The 25,489-nt window shown below is 43.9% G+C and overlaps 1 protein-coding gene across 1 annotated transcript in view; it reads right to left on the minus strand.

The window, feature by feature from the left end:
• The window catches only part of YIPF6 (Yip1 domain family member 6), a 52,240-nt gene extending 39,990 nt beyond the window's left edge, over window positions 1-12,250 (minus strand). The window contains exon 1 of the mRNA XM_069210153.1: window positions 12,142-12,250. Coding sequence (XP_069066254.1) covers window positions 12,142-12,177 — 36 coding nt within the window. The 5' untranslated portion in view covers window positions 12,178-12,250. The remainder of the gene's footprint in view (window positions 1-12,141) is intronic.
• Window positions 12,251-25,489: the final 13,239 nt, after the last annotated feature.

The raw sequence follows: 25,489 nt of genomic DNA on the forward strand, positions 1-25,489 counted from the left end.
CTCGAGTTAGAGCTATTAGCGTTGTAAATTCATAACTGGAGTTTTCTTGCCACATTAAAAAAAAAAGTAAAGTAAAACAGTTAACATAAGCAAGTCAATTCACAGTGCCCCGGCCGCCATGAGCATAACCATGAAGGAGAGACGCAAAAGGAAAAAGAAGTTTGCGCGCGGTGGAACGTATCAGCAAACGTGCACTTATCCATGTAACAAGGTTGATGGCCAAGGCTGTAACAAAACTGCCCCAAGGAGGGACAAACGTAAAGCATTTACCAATGATAAAGGATTTTTGAAAGGCAAGCCTACGAATGAGTGATAGTGATGGGTGTGGTTAAAAGCCCACATAGATACCAACACGTCGGAAAAGCAGCACTTGTGCGCTGCTATGCTCAACCTAAAAATCAATGATAACCATGCTTGTGAGAACACTCACTATATCATTAGTAACATCGTTAAAGTTGCATAAATTAATATTTTTCACACCTGCTCATACTAGAAATAAAGCTACTGTACAAAAGAAATAAAGCTATTGTGTTGAAAAGGGCACTCACTGAAGGCTTCCATTTACTTCGTCTAAACAGTTAAGAACTGCTAAAGAACAGAACTGTGGCAGCCTTCGAACCAGATGATGTCCCTCCTACATCACTGAAGCTACAAACAATTGGTCTTTTCCATACCTGTTTGCTATCACTGGAAAAGCAATCTGCTTCACCAGAATCTACATAACGACACTGGCACTGGAACCAAAGTCTACATTTACACTATAATCAATGTTTGGGGCATTACCTATTATCATTAACTCCGCTAAGGACTTCTAACAAAAAGTTACTGATATCTTTATGTATCACCACTATCTGCACTTGGCTCTTCATTCCTATGGGTACTCTATTCGCTGCTCATAACTAGTTGATTGTATTTTGCCATTGTTCTCTGTAAAACACTCAGCCACCCAAGACGTGAAGTCAACACAATAGAAAATTCTACATAAAAAAAAAAAGATTACATTGGTTTTGTTTGTCGACTGTGGTAGTTCAGCCTTTTGTATAGGTATGAGCTGCATTAAAATCCATGTTTATAGCAGTACTATAGCTACACAACTGTCTATAAAATTAGGATGTGCATTACTAGTGAGTTTAACTGATTTCCTGTCCCCTCTACGTACTTCCCCTTTACAAGTGCATTTAAAATAGTAATGTCATTGATGGTGTGAATGGCGAAGTGACAATTGCTTCTAGTAGCGTAGTCATTGATGATGACACTTCAGGTGTCATCTGCATGATGTCATGAGCATGCATTGAGGGATTATATTTGTGCAATTTACCATATCTAGAAAATCTCTGTGGTTTTAGGCTTTAGACCATGAACAAAGCGTACAGTTAAGTTTTTTTTTTTTTTTTATGGGGATGTATTTATACATACCCATTTCTCTTAAAAGTCTATCTTCCCATCTTACCTCTTCAATCTTGAGATACCTGTTCTTTTCAAAGTGGGCAATAGAGTGGGCAAGATTGATTTGGATCCTGAATTCATAACTGTGTTTTAGCATGGTTGAGCTTGCCAATGCCTGAGGCACCAACTTTCAGAGGCGGGTACACATCACGCAGCAGTTGACATCTTCATCTGATTCAATTGAAAACTGCTTATAATTCATTTTAAGTAAACGTCTACTAGACAGCACAGCTTTCTGGTTTGCTAATGAAATCGTGGGGATGTTCAGAAAGTTTCCGTGGGAATGCATTTCACCCACTGCTTACCACTGGCTTTTTGGTTTGTAACTCAGTTTTTCTATCTTTCTATTTGCTGTCTTTATTTGTTTTAGGCTGTCCAGCTTGAGTTTGTCACTCCCGTTGCCCAAACCTTGTTTACTGCATTCTATGTCAGGACCGGAGGCTTCGGATTATGCTTTCTCTCTCTTTACTGTAAACTCACAGCAGCCAATGAAACGTTTAAAACAGAAAAAACTAAGTTTCACAGGATTCCCAGTAGTCCAACACATTGTCCAATCATATATAACTTTTGCATATAAATATCACCACCTCCAGAGTCCTTCCTCTTTCATTGCTGCTCACAGCACGCGATAAAAAAAATCCACTTAACTCTTAATATTCATGCATATTGTGTTTTTTCTGTGCAGCTCTCGTGGAGTGGGAACGGGATGTAACCCGGTTTGCCTTGTGTCCGTTTTTGCTTCCACTTGTGTGTGACCTATTTGCAGGGTGATCGCGTGATCGGTAAGCCGATAATTTTTCCCGGCCCTCTGGGCTTCTCTGAACACTCGGAGCGCTTCACGCGCTCCTGGAGGCAACCGGAAGTTAGAGGACCTCATCCTCTGTCCATTTCCAGCTGCGCATGTGCTTTTCGAGACATTCCGATTCTAACGCATCTCGGAACACAATGCAGCTGGAAATCCCCAAATTCTCTGTCCCTGAATGCCCAAATGGGAACAAATATGTGATAGGGCTTTGCCCTAGGGGTCGCAGGTGCTCCCTCCACAATTTACCTTGTGAGAGCTAACAATTGGGATTAAAGTGTTTTTTCTACCTGCTGGGTGCCCCCCACCCCTTTTGAACTCCTCCAGCCCTCTTATTAATATGGAATACTACGCCAAAGAAGAGGATTTCTATCAGGACCATCCTGATGTCAATCAGCAATATGGTATGGAGGAAAGACCGGTTGAGGCCCTGGGCTCCCATGAACAGGTCTCAGTGAATCAGGCTCTAATAAAGGTTTTAAAACCTTTTGCGCATCCTTTATTCAGATATGGCCAACGTGAATTGTGGGGAAGACTCCCTAAGGTGAATACATCCAGGGATGACCTGGCACCTGATGTGGGCTTTGCCCAAAGAGCCTCAGTAGGTCTATCTGCATCGGCTGACATTCTTGCACAGATTGCGGCTTTGGTGATTAAGGACCACGAATATGACCTTTTTCCTTCCTTGGAAGCTTCTGGGTCGCTTCCCACAACGTCCGCCAACATTTTGGACGATGCAGAGTCAGATTCTTCCCTTTCCTCTGCGTCTCAACACACAGAAGATCCTAAACACACGGGAAAACACAAACGCAAATCCCACACCGTTGAGGAAGAAAACCAAACCCAAAAAATGTTATCCTTTGACCCAGAGGCCATTATTCACCCGCGCTCCACTGAGTGGGTTCCCTGTACCCAAGTAGCTCACTATGTCTAGGATAGAATCCGGAAAAGTTTGGACCGTGACGTACGTAACACCTTGCGCTCAGAATGTCCTCGCCTGTCACTCCTAGGGAAGGTCGCAGATACTCCTGAACTAGATCTTAACCTGGCAACCCTTATTAAAAAAATGTCAAAGGATCCCAAGAAGGGTTTAGATAGAGCCTGAAAAGGGTGCCAGGACAAACTGTTGGACATTTCTGGACCGTTACCAAAATCCTTGAACTTGCTGTGCAGAATAAAGAATGAAACTCTCAACTGGACCCAGACTCCGTTTTGCAATGGTCCCAGAGGGCTATATGCCTTCTTGGCAATGAAAACTGCGCTGTTTCCACTGAAAGGTGATGGTCCTTCCTTATTAGGATCAATCCAAAATTAGCTGAACTAGCCCCCAAAGAGGCAGGCTCTTTAGCGAATGAGATGCTGGTCAGAGACAAATTAGTTAAGGATTTAGGAAAATACGTGGCCACATTTTCTGCTTTGGACAAAGCACAGTCATCCATGAAGAAGATGTTTAGCGGGGGCCTTTTTGTCAGGGCCAGGCGGTTCAGAGGCCAAGCGCCGGGCCAAGGTTTCAAATAGGCCTCAGGAGGAAATGGGCGACGAGGAAGAGGCTCTTCCTATCCCACATCAAATTTGTATCCCTCCAGAACACTCAGAGGTTACGGCAAGGGGTTCCAGAGGCAGTAATCATGGCGGTTCCTCCGTGTCAGGCAACACCACAACAGGTGAGAGTTATTCCGTTCTCAGATGTAAAATTCCACCGCCTGGTGTTTTACCAAACCATTACGTCCAGTGGTCCTATCCTTCAGAGAAAAGGTGTTCGTCTAATTATTTATCTAGACGACATCCTGATCATGGCCCAATCCAAGGAAACTCTCATGCAGCATCTATCATGGACAATCCATCTTCTCCAAGACCTAGGTTTCCTCATCAATCTAGGAAAGTCGATCCTGATTCCTTCTCAGAATATAGAATTCTTAGGATTTCAAGTAGATTCAGTAAAAGCTCAACTTCTGTTACTCCTTTCAAAGCAAGCTTCTATCAAAAAATGAGTTGAGGAGAGCCCTTGTCTCTCGGACTATATAACTGAGGACTTTATCTTGCCTTGTCGGTCTGCTAGCCTCCTCCATTCAAGCACTTTTTCTGGGCCCTCTCCATTATTGGGCATTGCACCGCCTGAAGATCATACACCTTCGCAGGGGTCTAACGTATTCAGAGCAGATACAACTTTCCGAGGAAGCCAAAGCGGAGATCTTTTGGTGGCTGTATCACAATTGCAGAGCAATATTTTCAGCCACCCCGGAATTGATAATAGAGTTGGATGCCAGCCTTTGAGGCTGGGGAGCCCGTTGCAGCTCAGTGACTACCGGAGGGAGATGGACCCCTTAGGAGAAAGCTCTGCATATCAATTGTCTGGAGCTTTTGGCAGGATCGTTTGCGATTCGGTCACTATCGCCCCAGAAAGCAAGTTGTTGCATTCTGCTCCGCATGGCCAATGTTTCAGCAGTACGATACATAAATAATCTTGGGGGGGTTGGTTGGGGGGGGGGGGGGGGGGTGGGATGGGAACCAGATCCCAAGTGCTGGTGTCAATAGCCAAAGACTTTTGGGAGTATTGTCCCAATACCAAATATCAGTTTTGGAGGACTACATTCTGGGCAAGTCCAACCTGACTGCAGACTGGAACTCATTTCCTGAGGGACGCAGCGACTAGAGACTAGATCCTCAGAGGTTCTCCAATCTCAATCAGATTTAGGGGCCGTGCTCGATCGATCTTTTTGCCTCACGCCTGAACATGCCACTTCCTCGTTTCTTCAGTTGGAGGCCAGACCCTCTGGGATCGGATGCTTTTCTGCTATCGTGGGAGAGGGGGATATTATATGCTTTTCCCCCGTTCTCCATGATGGCGAGAGTACTCTCTCATGTGAAGAGGCAATCAGCGGAATTAGTCCCGGTGACTCAGCTTTGCAAGGCTCAACTATGGTTCCCAGTGGCTATGGAACTATCATCCGCCCCTCCAATTCGAACTCCTTATCATACATCCCTGCTCCTAGACCCAGCAGGACTACCACATCCCTTAATAATGGCGGGCAATTGTCCCTCATGGCATGGAGAATTTCAGGAAACGTTGGCAGGTGTCAGGAGTTTCAGACAACGCTTTGTTTTTCCTTTGCCAATCCAGGGCCCCTACTACTCACAAACGGTATGAATCTTCTTGGCGAAGATGGACCTGTTGGTGTAGTGAAAGGAGTGTCGATCCACTGGGGGCACATATTAGCTTAATTGTGAATTTCCTTTTGGAATTAGCAACACAAGGTTTCGCATATAGAACAATCAACAATTTTAGGTCAGCGATATTCGCAGGACACCCTCATATTGATGGTAAATCTGTGGGAGAACACCCCCTAGTTTGTAAACTATTAAGAGGTATCAGTTTGGTTAATCTCCAAAGCCGAAATAATCTGTTCTTTGGGATGCTGATGTGGCATTAAGATTTTTTAAGGCTTGGCCATGTAACGAAGACCTTTCTCGCAATCAATTAGCAGCAAAGCCTACTACTCTACCTTGCCATATCTCGTGTCAAAAGGTTTCGGATGTAAGAGCTTTGGATTTGGCAGGTAGAGTATTTACTCTTTTTGGAGTATCCTTTACCATTTCTAGAAGAACAAAAACTGATTCTAAATGTATTTCTTATCCTGCTTTTCCTCATCATCAAAAATTGTGTGTGGTTAAATGTTTAAAAGTGTATGAAGATTCTACGCTGGAGGTTCGTCGAGACCTCAACGGTCAACTGCTTATCTCACTACAAAAACCTTTTGGTCCAGTATCTTCTGCTACCTTAGCCAGGTTGGTTAAATAGTTGATGAATGAAGCAGGGATTGAAACCTCTAATTTTGGAGCACATTTTGTCAGAGGAGCTATGGCTTCTAAGGCTTTTGTTGTCGTTTGGAGGACATTATGGCAGCGGCAGATTGGTCATCTGATTCTTCTTTTAAAGTTATTTACCATAAACCTATTGTAGATGTGGCTTCAGTCATTGTGGATCAGCTTTGAACAAGCATAATCTGGAGTCTCCGGTCCTGACATAGAATAAAGAAATTTCTAGCTAACACGTCAAGAATTTGCAATTCTATTAAGGACACGGAGGCAAGGATTATCCCACCCTTTTTTGGATTATATAAGATAAAATAGATTACTGTATGTTGTTGACTACTGTACTACTACCATGATGTCAAGAATTGACATGTTTTATTTTCCCACCTGTTTTTTCTGATGCCAAAAGCCTTTAATATGAGATTCTTTATATTTTTTTTCCTAGATGTGGATAAAAATGCATGAGACACAAAGAACAGGTCTTGGATGCTGCAGAGGTTGAAGTTCCTTGGTTCCTTCGTTTGGTTCACAGTTCGTTTGTTGAGGACACTTTTGATTGCAACTGCCGCAAAGAAAGAGGAAGGACTCTGGAGATGGTGACATTTATATGCAAGGGCTATGTATGAGTGGACAATGTGTTGGACTACTGGGAATCCTGGGAAACATAGTTTTTTCTGTTTTAAACGTATCATTGGCTGCTGTGAGTTTACAGTAAAGAGAGAGAAAACATAATCCTCGTCTCCGTGTCCTTAACAGAATTAAAAATTCTTGACGCGATACCACAAACCCGCTTTCTGTAAACAGGTCTTTAGATTGTGTTCCTATCTTGCTGTGCATTCAAAGACAGAGGTCAAATGTCAGGCTGTCTTCCTATGAGCTTGGTGTTTACTTTTCTTTCTCTCACTTCAAAGTGAAAGAATTTATCTGACAACCCTGCTGAGTACCCCTGTGAGGGGAGGTTATAGAAGGTTATTTTCATAGCACACAACAAAAAAATTAACTGTGCTGGTGTTTCAGAATACATCAGAATTATTACAAATGAAGCACATTTTTTTTATTCTGAAATGTGGTGGAAACAATTATTTGAAGATGATCAAAACCCACAAATACACTAGATGATGATATTTGCACACATTAACATCTGCATGTGATAATATAGTATTTCAGTGCAAATATAATGGCCGTTTCAATTGAAAATGTGTTGTCTATAATGGCAGTGCACTATAACACTATGCGTACTGCACACTACGCCACTTTACTCCACACTATGCCCTTCCACTCTATACCACTCCACTCTATGCCTCTCCACTCTAAGACACTCTACAACACTCTGTTCGACTCCACTCCTATCTACCACTCACTACACAACACTCAATGCCCCTCCACCCCACACCACTTACCGCACACTCCACTCCAATCAATCTACCCCAGTCTAACCCAACCTACCCCACACCACTCTATCCAACTCTACTCCTCTCCAATCTACCCACTTCAATCTATCCCACTGCAATTTACCACTCCAATCTACCCTACTATAATCCACCCAATATACCCCACTCCTAAAACCCACTCCGATCTATCCCACTCCAATCTAACCCATTCTACTCCATTCCAATCTACTCCACTCCACCCTACTGCAATCTAACCCGCCCTTATCCCAATCTATCTCAAACCACTCCAGCTACCCCACTTTCCCTATCTACCTCACTCTCCCAATTTACCCCACTCCACTCCTTTCTAACCTTATCTACCATACTCCAAAACTACCCCAATCTATACACACTCCATTCCAATCTAACCTAATATAATCCACCCATTCTACCTTTCTCCAATTTACCCCAAGATATCCTCTCTGCTCTATCCCTATCTACCCTACTCCAATCTACCCAACTCCACACTACCCATCCACCTCACTTCATTCTACTTTAGCCATGCTGAACAGCAGCCTCACTGGTGTACAATATAGCTAAAACACATTGCCAAAGCCAATAGCTTTTGCATAGGTGAGGTCTATTAGCTTTGCCAATGCTTGTTTTCTGCAGCCAGTGAAGCTATACTGATAAGTCGTCAATCTCCTTGTCCATCTCCCTTATATGCTTTCTTATCCCACCCTCCTATCAAGCCCTACGACTTCTACAGTTCCCATTTAGTGATATGTGAAAGATTTAGATGAGAAGATTCAGGTGATATGGGGGAAGAGCAATTCGATAGCTGCTCACAGCAGACCAGTCACTGCTCTGAGTGAATCAGTCAGTGACTGACCTGTGCACACAAAAAAGGCCCAACAAGAAGATCACCACAGAAGGGAGGCAGACGGGAATGATGCGCATACTTCTGGCAGTGAAGTCCATGGGGAGGAGAGAACCCTCTATACCTAGCCAGAAAGTTTGCTTTTATAAGCCCGGTAAGAGGAACAGACCGGGTCAGAGGAGGGATGCAACCTAGGCCCAGTGTAAGGTCAGAGCTCTAAAGTTACTTAATGTTCAGGTGGGGTATTTAATAGGTTCTGTGTTTTCTCTTTGCATTTGGTGCTGTTTTATTTACGAATCAAACAAGCAATGGCAAAGCTAAAATGTCTTACTGTGACAAGGTTGCACATTGTTTTATTTTTTTAATGTAACTGTAAGCCTATGAAACAAAAAGAAGAGAAAAGGAGAACATGCAGCTGCCTAAATATGGCAGCCATTTGCTTGCAATAAAAAGGTTACATTTATGAAAAATAACCATAAAAACTATTAGATACAATTTTAAATTGAACAGTATGTGTACTTCAAGTATACTTTGGACAGATAAATAACCCCTTTTTAATTCTAATATACATCACAGGGAAATAGGATTCTTATTAGTGCAAATAAAAGGTACTATTGACTTTTAAGTTCGGTAACCCCAAGACATAATTTAAGTACATATGGATGACTAAAAAAATTATTAAAAAATTGGAAAGATAAAAGAGCATTGGCAAAGTTAAATTGTGCTCCACTAAGTGCACTTCTTTTTAGTGGAATGTTAGCATGTGATCAGACAAAATGCTGTTGTTCACAGAGAAGATATTAACAACACATGCCATTGGTTGTGGTGGGAAGAACAAAAATGTGAAAGACTGTTGAACAGACCAGTGGAAGAAGGGGGCTAACCCAAAGCCGCTCATGTATGTTCTTGCAATGTATTTTTTTATTACATGAGGCAGACAAACAACTAAATCTGTCCTCATGAAAAAGAGTATTTATAGTCTAATGTTATTTGTACCTCTGCAAGTGATAACGCTGTGTGCTGCCGCATGGTGTGAACTGAATATCAGAAGTTCAAATCCTAGCAAGGGCGACTCAGCCTTCCTTTCTTCCAAATTGAAAAACAGTAATAGTAACATGTTATTTAAGGTGCTTAAGAATTGCACAAGGCAATGTGAAGCACTAAATAAAAACAAACTATAATTATGATACACACAACTGCAGTGGCAGCATCAGTGCATGAATTCTCGCATATGCACACAGAGCAAGCATCAAAGGTAGCATCAATACAGCTTCTCTCACACAAGCAAGAACATCAAACACAGTAACAATACAATAGACATGCATGGTCACCCACCAGTAGCAGAAATGTAGGTTACTCTTACACACAGACCAGGTATCCAAAAGTAAGAAAATGTAGAATGCATTTAAGTCTATACAAGATGTTATTCTTGGTCTGTGTCACAAGAACACACACTAAGCACAGTCAGCAGTAGCAGAAGTATACCTCAGTCTCTGACTACAGTGGAACCCTAGAGGTTATAACCCATCCATTGCACAAGTGCTGTCTGCGATGTATGATGTCTTGGAACCACCTTTTCAATTAAATGTTCATATAAGTTGATAAGAGGCATCAGTATTTTGAAAGTCTGTTGAGCAGACCTAAGTATTACCTGCAGATCACAACTCTTGATCGTAGCATTTTAAAGCATGGACTTACGTACGTTGAGTTCTGTGTAGCCTGAAGACAATGCATTTTTGTTTCAATTCCACTCATATAACTTAGTGGTTTAATCACCCACTGCAGAGGTTGATCAATAGAAAAATATATGCCATTGGTTGTAATCCACATGGGGTCAAGCAGCCTCTTATCGTTTCAAGATTGATACTTATAAGTATCAGCAACTAGGTTTGTGAAGTGAATATTTTGTGTCACACAGCTCCAAGTGATTATTAGCTAGTGGGTGTGTAACTACTCACAACCTCTGAAATGTAATTTATTACTGGGGTCTGTCTCTGGCCCAGCCAAATAAAATGTCTGACTACTTTTTAGGTTGAGTCCTACCAGACAGCACAGCTGTTTGGTTGTGAAAAGACTTATTGGGGGCATTCTGAAAGCCTCCCTGAGAATGCATACCATCCACTGCTTACCACTGCCTTTGTAACTCACATTTTCTGGCTATTTGCTGGCTTTATTTGTTTTAGGCTGTCCAGCATATCTTCATCTCTCCTGTGGAGCAAAGCTTGTTCACCATAACCCCCTGTATCCTTCAACAAGTGCTCCCTTTCTGTGAAAAAGGGCTATAAATGTTATCTTGTCACATCTGCTGTTTGTTTAAAGATATAGGTCAAATTTTAAGGATGCAAGGGATCCGGGTGTTTGCTTTAATTTCTCAAAGTGCAAAGTGAGAGGATTTATGTCATAATCTTGCTGGGTACTGGGCATTTGTGTGCTGTATAGTTTTATCAGTAAACTATATGTGGAAATGTAATGGTCATTTGAACTGAAAATGTGTTGTCTGTATTACTAGTGCTCTAATACACAAGGCATACTACACTCTACGCCACTCCATTCTACGCCACTACACTACTTCACTCTAAGCTGCTCTATTATGAGACTTTCCTCCACTCTATGACAGACTATGCAACTCCACTCAATATCACTCTAGGCCACTTTATGACACTCCATGACACATTACCCTCCTCCACTCTACACCACTCCATTCTACAACACTCCACTCTCTTTTACGCCACTACCTTTTAGCCATAATGAACAGCAGCTACATGGTATACCACATTGTTGAAACACATTGGCAAGGCCAACAGCTCTTGCACAGTCGAGACCTGTCATTTTTGTCAATGCATGTTATGTATATACTGTGAACGGCCTCTAAATTTACCCCAGAACTCATTATTTTTGTTACCCTTATCTTCCTTTCAACATCAACTTTTGCTACAGAAAAGTAACACCGCTACAGCCAGCTATTCATCTTACTATGACCACTTGCACAATCACTCACCTACATTCTCCGAAAAAAATGGCTATGCCAGGTAGTATAAAGTCTAACAACTGACAAGACAACAAAAGACAGACTACATCGCAACAACTAACAAAGGCTAGGTGGATGGAGCTCACAAGACCCCCACCCAAACTTCAATGTACACTCCAGTAATAACCTACAACCGTTATGAACCAGAAAGCTTTGGCAGAGACGTTGCAAGCCTTTATTCCCATTATGAAAATACATAAGTATGTTGGTCAGAACCTTTTTGGACTCCTCTTATTTAATACCTCTGTGAGCTACAAGCCCTAAATCGGTTATCTTTCAGAAGCTCCATATTGTACTTTGATGTTGTACAACACATATTGAACAGAGGAGAAACCACAAACAGTTGGATATGTCAAGCTGCCTTAAAGAGTCCTACAGATGTCGGGGGTGTGGGGTTGGAGTACTTTGGGGGGAAGGGAAAATACTCACCCAAAAGCTGTAGGCGGGCAGCAGATTTGGATAACTGCGGGAAAGACAACTTGTTCAGTGCCTAAGAAAGGGATCTCACTGCTCTTGCCTGAATAACCATTAAGGGACTTGGGTCCTCTTTCTAGGAGAGGAAAATACTTGAATATGTGTCCCATTACAGAAGTGGCTTGCAATTTTGACAGGCTAGTCGTAATTGACCCCAATCCCCAGGCACAATTTATTGGGTGGGGTCCACGGTGACTCTGCCCTCCATCAACTCTTTTACACACCAGGATTAGAACGCTTACAGGCCGATTTCCTGCACCCTCTCAAAGCACCATGGGCATATCATTGGTGGGTACCTTGCCCCCTTCCTCACTCACTACCTCCTCACCAGCGGTTTGCTGCTCTCGTCTTCAGCTTCCGCCATCTTCACCTAACAGTGCGACGTGGAGACGGATTTTGTGACGTCATCAAGTCGCGACCGCTGCGCACAGTGACAGTCGGTCTCCGTGGCGACCACCAGACGCTGAAGCTGCGGAACGCAGCGGCCATCTTGGTACTGGTTGACTCCAACGTAATAACGTCGCGTTTTTAGCAACATCAAACATTCCTTCCATGCAACCATACTGCTCAAGCCTGTTCTTTTATCGACTGCGCTACAGGAAGCCTCCAATCCATTATGACCGCCCATACCTTCACTTGACCATATAAACAAAAAAAGGACCTAATGTCTACGTCTTTGTAATACATTAAGCGAATACCCTACTTCAGGAGTCTGTGAACAAATGCGTAGCCGTGTTTGAAGAAACGAATACATTTTGAGTATTTCATTTTACTAACACGTAATTTATGTATGCATGTTTTATATATTTAGCAGGCATAGCATCCCCATTAGAACCATTTTACAGAAGAGCTGAAGCAATACATAGCCTCAGGGCTTTAAGTGGGTGAAAACAGCTGGAGAAGGCCTCTGAAAGGGGCGTGGCAACCTAACAAAGGGCGTGGCTTACACGCGCAGGGGCGTGGCCTAAATCAGAATGTACCCTGTACAAACAATTCCTTTGGCGTAGTAATAGCATCTGGGAGGGGCAGGATCAGTGCGTCTTCAAAAACCCACTTTTAATAACGTCACTGATTAGGTATATGAAAAATCAAACAAGAAAAATTCCAGAACAAACAGACCAACCAACCAATACCTGAGGTAACAACACGAGCAAGAGGAAAATAATCGACCGGTAGAACGTGAATTGCATTACTATGCCTATATGAGGGAAATTCCATTGGTGGATTTTTCTCCAGATTTACAGCTACTTCTAGAAGTCTGAATATTCAATTTTAAAGCCCATCCTGAAATCAGTCCCATAGACTGCTGGGTCGCTTGTTATCTGAGATAGTGCCAAGGTCACAATGGGCCATATGTACTAAAGCATTTGTCCATTGACACAGAATGTGTAAATCCCTTTGATACATATGGCCCAATATCCACACTTTCTTTATTTTTACAGACTAGGAATCTCGTCACACACGTTCCCCTCCTCTATCATCCTTCTCTTTGCTGCACAGTCTTCTCTTTCTTTGTTCCCTCCCTCCACTGCATTTTTGCTTCCGCACCCATCTTTCATCTCCCACCCTTTCTCAATCTTGACCTCTCCTCCTACCTTCCCCTCTGTTCATTATCTACCTCTCAACTTTCCATCCTTTCTTTCTCAATCTCTCATTCTACTTTCCTCCACCTGCTGTCTTTTTCTTTCCCTCCTACTTCCCCCCTCTTGTCATTCTTTTTGTCAATGTCCACCCATCTCTTCATCTTCTTTTGTCCCCCTCAAGGCTCCTTTTATCTCTCTTCACTCCCCTCTCCCCGTCCCCAGCTTGTGATCAATAAAATATAACCCCTAACCCTTAATAAGTCAAGGCTGCTAAGTATTATGGTAAATACACCTATTGTAATGTTAAATATGCAGACAAGCTTACAGTGTGCCACAAAAAAGTTCACATTTTCAAGTAAAATAGCAGTTTTATTGTTTGTATCAACATTGTTATGAAAAATATCATTTCTATAATGCAGCAAAAATGACCTCCTTTACCTTTTCGGGGAGCATCAAGGAAATTGTTTATTGCTCATGATATAGGCCCTCATTATGAAACTGGCAGTCACGCTGGCGATGTCGGTAGTACCGTTGCCAAGCTGGCGGTGAAGACCGCCAAATTATGACCATGGCGGTTATCCCTCCCATAGACAGCCAATGTACTACCCGAACCGCCAGTGCGGTCCGTCCACTGACCACGGCAGTAGCCATCTTCTGGCTGGGAAACGACAACGACCCGCCCACCATATTATGACATAGCAGACTGCCAGGATATCCGGGGCAGGACCACCGCCATCACCACATCATATAAAAGAACACACTCAACTCCAGGGACACAGAGGAGTCCGCGGCCACCATGAAACCCAAACTGGAAGTCCTGCCGATGCTGTACCACGCAATGGCAGTCCAGGAGCAGCAAAACCGTTGAAGACGATGACAGTGAGTACAGCCGCCTAGCACACAAGGGAGGGAGGGGAAAGCCAGGACCCATACCTTTGGTCTAACCGCTGTAATAAGTTGGGTATAGCGAACTCAACAAAATATAATATATATATATATATTTTTACAGAAAAGGCCATTGGCCAGTTCAACGTAAGTATGAAGCCACAGGGCAACGTCCAAGGCCCAAAGCTCGAGTTGTCAGAGGAGGTTTGGGATTGGAGATAGAGGGAGTGGTTGTAGGGGGCATAGGGGTGCTGGACTTGGGTGCAGTTGCATGGACAGTGTGCGTGCGTTAGGTGGATGGCTGTTGAGTGTCTGAGTGGGAGAGTTTATGTGTTTTTGGAGGGGGGCAGACAGGGTGGGAGAGGACAAACAGGCCATGTGTATGTATGTTGTTGTGGTGTCTGCAAGTGAAGTGGGTGCGCTGCATGAGGTTGTGATGGTGGTGGTGACTGCGCATGTGGTGAATGGGGTGCTAGTCTGCATGTCTGCTGTTGTTACTGTGGGCAAGGCTGTACAGGTGGTAGGATCTGGGACTGATGATGCAGTGCATGCAGGGGTGTGTGTGTTGATGTGACTGTGAGGGAGGAGGAGGAGGGGGACACAGTGGAGGCAGTGATTATTTTTGTATGAGCTTCTGTGTGTTGGCTGTGTGTGCTTGTGGAGTGAAGTGTGGTGCCTGTGCTTGTCTGTGAAAGTCCTGTCTGTTGTTTTGGGTGCATGCTTGTCTGATTGTGTGTGTGGGATGAGTTGAGGGACAGGGCTTTGGGACAGGGAACAGGTAGTTGGAGGGGGGACGGAAGAACCAGAGATACTGGCTGCCGTCAAAGAGGAGGCCAGAGCATGAAATGATCTCTGTAGGGCAGCCAAGCCACTGTGAATGCCCTCAGGTAGCTCCAGGTAAGCATGCATTGCACATCTGGGATGCCAGCCCTTGTATGGCTTTCACTATGGTTGACTGCCCTACAGAGCTGGATCTCAGGAGGTCAATAACCTCCTCAGTGAGGGCAGCAGGGCTGACTGGGGCAGGGCCTGAGGTGCCTGGGGCGAAGGAGACGCCCACCCTCTTGGGTGAGCAGGCACGGGCAACTGGGTGGGGGGCTACTGGGAGGGCAGTGCTTGTATGGTGGTGGCGGAAGATGTTGTAGCTGGGGTGGTCCCAGAGGGGTCCGCCACCACCAGGGAGCTTCCATTGGAGGAGGAATCTGAGTCAGATGTTGTTGCTCCAGTCTTCCCCGTGGTGTTCCTCTCGCCCTCCAACCCACTGGTCCCCTCAGCGTCAGTGGACTCTGCCTCATGGGTCTCGTGGGCTGCAGTTCCCCCACTCGCCGGTACCCTTGCTCCTTTGCCAGATAATGCTAATGCACACAAGAACAGGAAATAAAATGAGAGAGGGTGGGGGAGGAAGAAAGGGAGCACAGGTTCAATCACAGCAACAACAGCACATATGGCATACACATCACAATCACTCACTGGGACTAATACTGTGCACTATGGACCACAATCACAAACCATTACCTGGGTACAACAGCAGTATAGAACCCAAACAGCACCTACATTGCTAAGTAGGACCCACAAGAATTGCTAAACCGGCATATTGGGGCATCCACTGACTAGAACCTTGCACCCAACCCCATGGCAGGCAACAAAAGTAAACACCACACAGTTTGTACTCACCCCCTTGTGGCTGCTGTGCTGCCCTCAAGCGCCCATCCAACTCAGGATTGACCACCGCCAGTAAGCAGGCCATTACGGGGTCAGGGTCTGATGGGCACCCCTCCCTCGTTGGGAGGCCGTCCCCAGTTGGGCCTCCGCGGTCTTCTGTGCCCAGCGTCTCAGGTCCTCCCACCATTTCCTGCAGTGGGTGCTCCACCGGCAATAGACCCCCAGGTTCTGCACGTCCTTGGCGATGTCACACCACAACCCTTTCTGTTGATGGGCGCTGATCTGCATAGGGAACACAGACAGAAGGAAACCATGAACTCAACACTCCATTCTGTAAAAGAAACGGCTTACATACTTCATAGATCCCACATTAAGCACACACATGACCCGTACCTCTGCATATACATTGCATGCAGCCAAAACAACCCCCCCAAATTACACACTGCCAGCACAAACATACATCTTCATGCAGCCATGTCACATCCAACGTACCCATGATGTACTCACCTGTTGGTCTGGAGGCCCATACAACTGCCCATACAGGGGTAGGACCCCATCCACAAGCTTCTCCAACTCCTCCGATGTGAAGGCTGGGACCCTTTCCCCTGTAGCACAGGCCATCGCGGGTTCCAGACACACAACACAGCAGCTCACGCAGTGGAGGTGTTGAACCGTAGAGAGTCAGGAATCAAGTGAAGCACTTCAATACTGAACAATGTCCTTGGTTTTGCAGTTTTACAGAGTGCAAACTCGACCCCAAGGTTTTGTAGTGCTTTCCAAGCACCAGTTAAGTTACATTTCTCAAGGTCATGTTTATTTGTTACCCACGGAGACATTCAGTGATTTGCCCAAAATCACAGGATGGTGAGTTGTCATCAGGACACAAACCTGGCTCCCTGGTTCTGAAGTCTGCAGATCTGGTTCTTAGGCCTCATCTCGTCTGCATGTCACTATACAACTAGAAACAAAAACAATAGGTAGCCATTAAACCTTGGTTAAGTGAGGAGCAACATGAGCAGAGTTTTCGTGACCACATAGAATTCGAACAGGCAAATGAATAATTGATTGTAGTGAAAGTACAGATACTCCTGTTGAGGCCTGTTGTTGAACAGTCCATGGCCCCCATGAACTATGTTTATTGTTTTTCACTTTGATTGCTCGGAACGCAGTTATAATGCATGGCTTGCCACAAAGACAGCACCATGGTGTACTCATGCATGCTAACTTGAGCAAAATATTAAGACAATCTTCCAGTGCATGTGTTGTTTTTTGTGAACAGAAAGTCTCCTGGTCATTATGTATCACACTTAGGCCGTTATTTTGTAACCACTGTGACTATATTAGTTTGTCTGACCTTATGTACCAATATTATGAAAATGTAACTGGAATCATGGTTGTAATGTTGGAGAATTGACCAGGTGGCGAATACTGACTGGACCAGACATGAAACACCTGGTTACGCCTTTGTGGTTTGAGAGAATAAAAGACTGTATATAAGTTCTGCAATTTGGACTCTCTAACCTGGCTTTGCCAATCAGAGTCTCTGTGTCACGTTAAAATACATTTTCTTTTTACTTTCCTTGCTGAGCTCCTGTCTTTGATTTTCTTCAAGTTTTGAAGCTTCTACACTCACATGTGGTGACTGGAAAATTATGACCCACTCTGCACCTGGACTGACGATCTGGAACCACCTCCTCAAGTATCCAAGGAACTTAAAAACCTTTGAATTACCATGGACTCATAGTTAACAATAAATGCCCAAGAGGACAAATTAGCACTATCAAGTTTCATCACTTTGAAAACTTTGCGACACATCTTCCTTCACCTCAGATTTTCACAAAGGGTCCAGGCTACTATCTCCCTTGTACTATCTAAACTAGATTACTCCAATGGCCTCTACCATGGATCATCTCTATCTACTATGAAAAAAACTACACCACATTCAGAACTCGACTGTCAGGCTACTACTACATGTAAAGCCTCAAGCCCACATCTCCCCTGACTTGAAGGCATTACATTGGTTACCAGTTGCCAGAAGATTCACCTTCAAGCTGCTTTATATCACCAACAAAGCAATACATGGTACAGGACCACTTTTCATCAGGAATAAAATCACCAAATACATTCAACATTGGCACATCACCTTAAAACACCACCATACAAGAAAAAGACTATAGGTTGCACATCCTTCTCTGTTCAAGCGGCAAAACTATGGAATTCATTACCCTCAAATATAAGATCCACAAATAACTATCTTGTCTTCAGAAGACTAGTCAAGAGTTGGTTCTTTCCTTCTTCACCATCATATCCAAACAGCAATGGACAGCACATGCCTGAGTTGATAAACATTTAAAATCGGATTATGTGTATATATCTAGATATGTGTATTTCTTTAACCCCTTAGCTGCTGGGCCTTTCCCCACTCTCAGTGCTGAGCATTTTTTCTGGCTATTTGGGGTAGTTCGCACTTAGGCTTTCATAACTGTTTGTCCACGTAAGCTATCCATGCCAAATTTGGGTCCTTTTTTTCCAACATCCTAGACATTCTAAAGGTACCCAGAGTTTCTGGGTTCCCCTGTAGAAGACCAAGAAATTAGCTAAAATACAGCGAAAGTTATTATTATTTTTTTTTAAATGGGAAAAAAGGGCAGCAGAAAAAAGCATGTGTTTTTTTCTCTGAAACTGGCATCAACAAAGGGTTAGTGGTGCTAGAATAACCATCTTCCCAGCATTCAGGAACAGGCAGACTTGAATCAGAAAACCACATTATTCAACACAATTTTGGCATTTTACTGGGACATACCCCATTTAAAAAAAAAATTGTGCTTTTCGCCTCCTTCCAGTTAGTGACAGAAATGGGTGTGAAACCAATGATGGATCCCAGACAGCTAAACATTTATAAAAAGTAGACAAAAATCCGAATTCAGCAAGGGGTCATTTGTGCAGATCCTCAAGGTTTTCCTACAGAAAATAACAGCTGAAATAAAAACATATTGAAATTGAGGTGAAAAAAACAGCCATTTTTCTCCACGTTTTAATCTGTAACTTTTTCCTGCGATGTCATATTTTCAAAAGTAATATACTGTTATGTCTGCTGGACTCTTCTGGTTGCGGGGATATATAGGGCTTGTAGGTACATCAAGGACCCTAGGTACCCAGAGCCGATAAAGGAGCTGCACCTTGCAATGGGTTTTCATTGTATACCGGGTGTACAGCAATTCATTTGGTGAAATATAAAGAGTGAAAAAAAGGTATCAAGGAAACCTTTGTATTTACAAAATGGGCACAAGATAAGGTTTTGAGAGCAGTGGTTATTTGCACATCTCTGAATTCTGGGGTGCCCATACTAGCATGTGAATTACAGGGCATTTCTCAAATAGACGTCTTTTCTACACACTGTCTTACATTTGGAAGGAAAAAATGTAGAGAAAGACAAGGGGTAATAACACTTGTTCTGCTATTCTGTGTTCCCTCAAGTCTTCTGATAAAAATAGTACCTCACTTGAGTGGGTAGGCCTAATGCCTGCGACAGGAAATGCAACATGGACACATCACATTTTTACATTGAAATCTGACGTGTTTTTTGCAAAGTGCCTAGCTGTGGATTTTGGCCCCTAGCTCAGCTGGCACCTAGGGAAACCTACCAAACCTGTGCATGTTTGAAAACTAGGCACCTGGGGGAATCCAGGATGGTATGACTTGTGGGGCTCTCACAAGGTTCTGTTACCCAGAATCCTTTGCAAACCACAAAATCTGGCAGAAAGAAAAACTTTTCCCTCAGATTTCGGTGCTGCAAAGTTCTGGAATCTGAGAGGAGCCACAAACTTCCTCCCACCCAGCATTCCCCCAAGTCTCCCAATACAAATGGCGCCTCACTTGGGTGGATAGGTCTAGTGCCCGCGACAGGAAATGCCCCAAAGCACAACGTGGACACATCACATTTTTCCAATGAAAACAGACGTGTTTTTTGCAAAGTGCCCAGCTGTGGATTTTGGCCTCTAGCTCAGCCGGCACCTAGGGAAACCTAGCTAACCTATATATTTTTGGAAAGTAGACACCTAGGGGAATTCAGAATGGGGTGACTTGTGGGGCTCTTACCAGGTTCTGTTACCCAGAATCCTTTGTAAACCTTAAAATTTGGCATAAAAAACACTTTTACCTCAGATTTCGGTGCTGCAAAGTTCTGGAATCTGAGAGGAACCACAAACGTCCTTCCACCCAGCATTCCCTAAAGTCTCATGATATAAATGGTATCTCACTGGGGTGGGTAGGCCTAGTGCCTGTGGCAGGAAAATCCCCAAAACACAACATGGACACATCACATTTTCCCAAAGAAAACAAACCTGTTTTTTGCAAAGTGCCTAGGTGTAGATTTTGGCCCCTATTTCAGCCGGCACCTAGGGAAACCTACCAAACCTATGTATTTTTGGAGACTAGACACCCAGGGGAATTCAGAATGTGGTGACTTGTGGGGCTCTCACCAGGTTCTGTTACCCAGAATACTTTGCAAACCTAAAAATTTGGCAAAAGAAAATACCTTTTCCTCACATTTCGGTGATGGAAAGTTCTGGAATCTGAGAGGAGCCACAAATTTCCTTCCACCCAGCATTTCCCCAAGTCTCCCGACAAAAATGGTACCTCACTTGTGTGGGTAGGCGTAGTGCTGCGACAGGAATAGATCACACAACGGTCAATGTTGGTCTTTACATGAGGGCAACTGTTGACCCTGGATTGATCCATTCCTGACACAGGCACTCAAGTAGGGTAGTAGGGCGTAGGAATTTTGTGGATACCAGCATATTCCTGTAGTTTGTGTGACAGAAATGCAAGAAAAAATTGAGTTTTTCTTCAACATTTCACCCTTGCAGGGTATTCTGGGTAAGAAAACTTTGGGGAATCCACACAAGTCACACCTCCGTGGACTCCCCCGGATGTCTAGTTTCCAGAAATGTCTGGGTTTGGTAGGTTTCCCTATATGGCCGCTGAGCCTAAGACCAAAAACGCAGGTGCCTGCCTTACAAAACCAGGTTGTTTTGTGATAGATGATTTTGATGTCTGCACAATATGATTTGGGCGGTGAAATTTGGGGCTGAACTAAATTGGGGAGCTCCCAAGAGAGCACTCTCTTTGTGCTTGCCACTGCATTCACCTGCTCTCTGGGTTGGGCTAACTCACTATTGCCCCGTTGCACAGACTGTGCTTACGAAGGGACAGCAGGACTGTCCTCATCACCTCCCTCATAATGGAAGAGGAGTTATTGAATGGGACTCCTCCGACTGAAAAATTACTCCCAGAGTCTGTGCCATTGTCCTATCCCTCAGATGCTGTCTCAATATCTGCTGTCTCAGTCTCTGATCCTACATAAGAGCTGTCCTCTATAATCGAGTGAGGGCTTGAGCAGCAGTCATCCAACGAGACGCCATCTCTGCTACTGGCTAAACTGTCGCTCTAAAACACTAGCCTACATAGACAGTCACAAAATTGCTGGTGGGTGTGTGTGTGATACTTGCAACCTTACCTTCGCTTCTTCTCTCAATCAGCATGTTCTTTCAAGACACTCAAAAAAAGACACACTATTATTTCACCTTGTCACATACCAATCGTCACAGTCTTTAGCACCTCTAGCGCCCAGTCCAGCAATCATTATTGGTGCTCCAACTCCCATGACCTCCTCCTCGGATTCCCTCACTACCACTCAGCAAAAGTGCCCTTCATCTCTCCATAGCCCCCCGCACATACATTTCATATGTATTATAGCGCAGGTAATGGCTGACTTTACTAATCTACTCAGCTACTTACGTAAAATACAGATTTGATCTTTGCAATGGGCATATAAACCCTCTGAGCTACTTTATGGCATCAAAACTGCCACTAGACAAAAGTCAGATCCTTTTGTAGCAGAAACATAATCCCAAGACTTACTTGACTTTTTTATTGCTGTCTAAAAGCTAGAGTTGAAACGCGTCAGTTGAAGTATGTGCATTGCTTCGAAGACGCAAGCTGCAACTGCAAGATAATTGGTGGCGAATATATATATATATATAACGAGGCCTTCCCAAACATTGGGAAGGCCATTTGGGCCTGTTTTCCCTACTGCAGCAGGAAGCGAACAGTGACGTCAGCGAACCTCGTGGTGCCCTGACGTCACAAAGGGGCAAGAGGGGGGTGGGGCGTTCGGAGACACGAAAGATCTTCTGTGTCTCCTGGGGTTTTTTAAAATACAAAAATCCTCTGGTTTGACGCACCTGAGGATTTTTTATCCCCCTCCCTGGTGTCAGACACTGGTCGTGACCCATGGAGGTAGTGCGGGCGTCGGCCAGTGGCCGACGCCCGCACTGAAGCGGTTAAGAAATATGTATAATTACTATTTCGTAATAATAAAATATGTACATACTCTTTAAGCATGTTTAACAAATGTATATTTACTCACGGTTAAATGTATATATGTGTGTGTGTATATGTATGCATATATGTACATACAAGTATGTATCCTATGTATATATCTATGTTTACATATATATATGTGTATATTAGTCTATGCTCAACACGTTCATAGGTCATTGCATAGTTTCTAGATAAATTGTTAGATTAATTACTTATGAATCCCTACTTTCATTTTAGCTCTCACAATGAGCAAATGTTATCCTAACTATTTTATCAGCAAGCTTTTCACTATGGAAAATTGAGGAAGGATAAAATGATGCTAGAAGAGTGCACACATGAATTAACCTCAAATATTGCTAATCTTGAAACTTTGTGCTTATACAACACAACTTTAAATCTCCAAATATTATATCCATTATTATATTCCTTAAACATCTATTCCCTTACTATGGAGGTCATTAAGACCCTGGCGGCCGGTGGAACACTGGCGGTAACACAACCAACAGGCTGGCGGTGTTCCGCCAGTGTATTATGACTGTGGCGCATTAGACACGGCCATACCGCCGGCCACTCCACTATACTGCCAGGCTGCCGCCAGGCAATCATAAACCCCAACTGCCAGCCTGTCCACAGCGGTAAACAGCGCCATGGAAAGGCTGGCGGTAAGGGGGACTCGGGGTGCCCCTGGGAGCCCCTGCACTGCCCATGTACTTGGCATGGGCAGTGCAGGGGCCCCCAGGCACAGCCCCATCGCGCATTTCGACGGGTGCTGCTGCACCCGCTGCACATCAACATTGACGCCGGCTCTATTATGAGCCGGCTTCAATGTTGATGTGACTTTTCCCCTGAGCCAGCGGACGGAAATGCTGTTTCCGTCCGCTGGCCCAGCGGAAATGTAAAAATAGGGTGCCACGCATACCACCAGCACTGGCGGTATTGTGGCGCCAGCGGCTTCGGCTGTCTTTTTGGAAGACCGCCAAAGTTGTGATGAGGGCCTATGTATTTACATATCTATTTTTTATTACTTTAGTCCTACTGTACAAGAGGAAATAAAATATATTTAAAAAATAATAATTTAAAAAACTTTCTTATAAGCTTTACTGCGTCTTCCCATAACCCATTTCCCTCTATCAATCTGTCCTCCGTCCCCTCTCTCTGACTCATCCCAAACCCATTCTACTACTGTGATCTCCAAAATAACCCTTCCTAAGCTCTTCCCTCCTGTATCGATCCCATGCACGTCAATTCACTGAAATGCCAGGGGTAGCGAAAGTGACATCACATGCCCCTTGACCTCCACTTTCACTCACACACACTTACACATGAACACAAAATCACACTTACATACACTCTCTCTCAATCACACATAAACACACTGTCACCCACAAGCGCGCACACACAACATACATTTAAAATAATTTTTACTTATCTCAGCTGCCATAAAAGGGCAAATTCCAGCTTATTGTACTCCATTTTTATTACACTAGTATGAAAAATACATTATTATTCACTATTAGTGTAAAAAAATTGACAGAAAGCAAAGAGAGTGGAGCCACAACTGACCTCCATAAGGACTAGTTGCACTGTGTTCCTGGCACTGAATTTGCCACCTATGAGGCCAGTGGTTGCAAAGGCAGTGCCAGGGGTCGCAAAGGGCAAGCTGGGGGTCACAGCTGTGACCCCTGGCGACCCCTAAATGACGTCCATGATCGCTCCTGGCTTACCCCAAACCTCAGTTTACTACTATGATCTCCCAAACAACCCTGCTATATTCTCCCTCACTTATATCACCCTTGACTCATCCAAAACTCCTTCTATGACTTTGATCTCCCTAACCCCTTTCTAGAGACTCTTCCCTCCTCCAGCTCTCCTTTACTCATCCCAAGCCTCATCCTATCACTATAAACTCCCAATTAACACATCTGGTTTCTTCCCTCCTATATCCCTCCAGTATTCTATTCAAACCTACTGACAAACTCACATATCCTTCTGCTCAAATCAACACATACTAATACTAATACTTTCCTCATATGTTCCTATGCTAATCCACCACTAATCCTTTTGGGTTCCAGAGTAGCGTGCTACTGGCTGAAAAGTGCTAGGGTCTTAAGCGCTTTATAAATACAATTACAATTAAAAGGAAACAGGATTGCCTGCATTATAAATCTGAATGCAGTGAAAGGAAGAACATTTAAACATGAATGTTGCTAATTTTAAACAATTGTTTTACTAGATTCACTGTCGCCGCAGATACCTGCTTCCACGCAGTGCTGCCTTACTTTTCTCTAAACCCAGGTGTCAGTGCCCAACACACACTAGTGTTTTCTTAATACTTCTAAATGAAGCCAGGCATTGGCTGCAGTAAACCATTGAAAGCTCTGGGAGAAGTCTAACCTCTTGCTCATTCTTTTAGTAGTGATGACACAGAGAGCAGTCTGCCCTGAATAAACAGGCTTTGTTGCAATTAAAAAGAAGTAATAGCTTCACTGGACTAGTGAGAGCTACGCAGGGCAGTCACCAATGCCTTTCTTTTGCAAGACACAGGGGGTGAAATCGAGATTATCTTATAAGGTTCGTTTCAGCCGCTACATTGCTCTGTAAAGGCACTAGAAGTTACTTTTGGCGCTTTGCCGACTCCATCACTTGAACTGGTTCCTCAGTTCCAAAGTCAGCACTCTGGCTCAACACCACATCCTCTTTTAATCCAATTCCCCTGCTTTTCCTTGAGTGCAAATGGCTCACTTAAGTAATGTATTTGACAAGCTTGTATCGTGGAGCAGTCCGATTCTCTCGCCATGCCTGGTACAGATGGCCTGACCTAGTGTGTGTAGTGTGTGTGTGTGTCGGGTGTACACGTGGAGCACTGGGCCTAGAAAGCAGCACGTGCGCAGCAAGAACCACCCAGAGCCTGATTTGTGTGTTCTGCCCATCTGTGACTAAAACTAGCCACGTCCAGGTGCTCTTTATTAAATCTCCGGCACATGCTGGGGTAAACCATTATTCACAGCGTACGTGGGTGAGTAAAATAAGACCACACCATCAAACATGACGAGGTGGTATGGTACATTCCTCCCCTGCTTTACTGCTTTAATAAATAAAAGGAAAAAGGCAACCACTGTGCAATACACAATCTACACAAATATAAACATTACCATTTTGCGG

The sequence above is a fragment of the Pleurodeles waltl genome, chromosome 2_1, assembly GCF_031143425.1.
Source record: "Pleurodeles waltl isolate 20211129_DDA chromosome 2_1, aPleWal1.hap1.20221129, whole genome shotgun sequence".
In the NCBI taxonomy this organism is placed as follows: Eukaryota; Metazoa; Chordata; class Amphibia; order Caudata; family Salamandridae; genus Pleurodeles; species Pleurodeles waltl.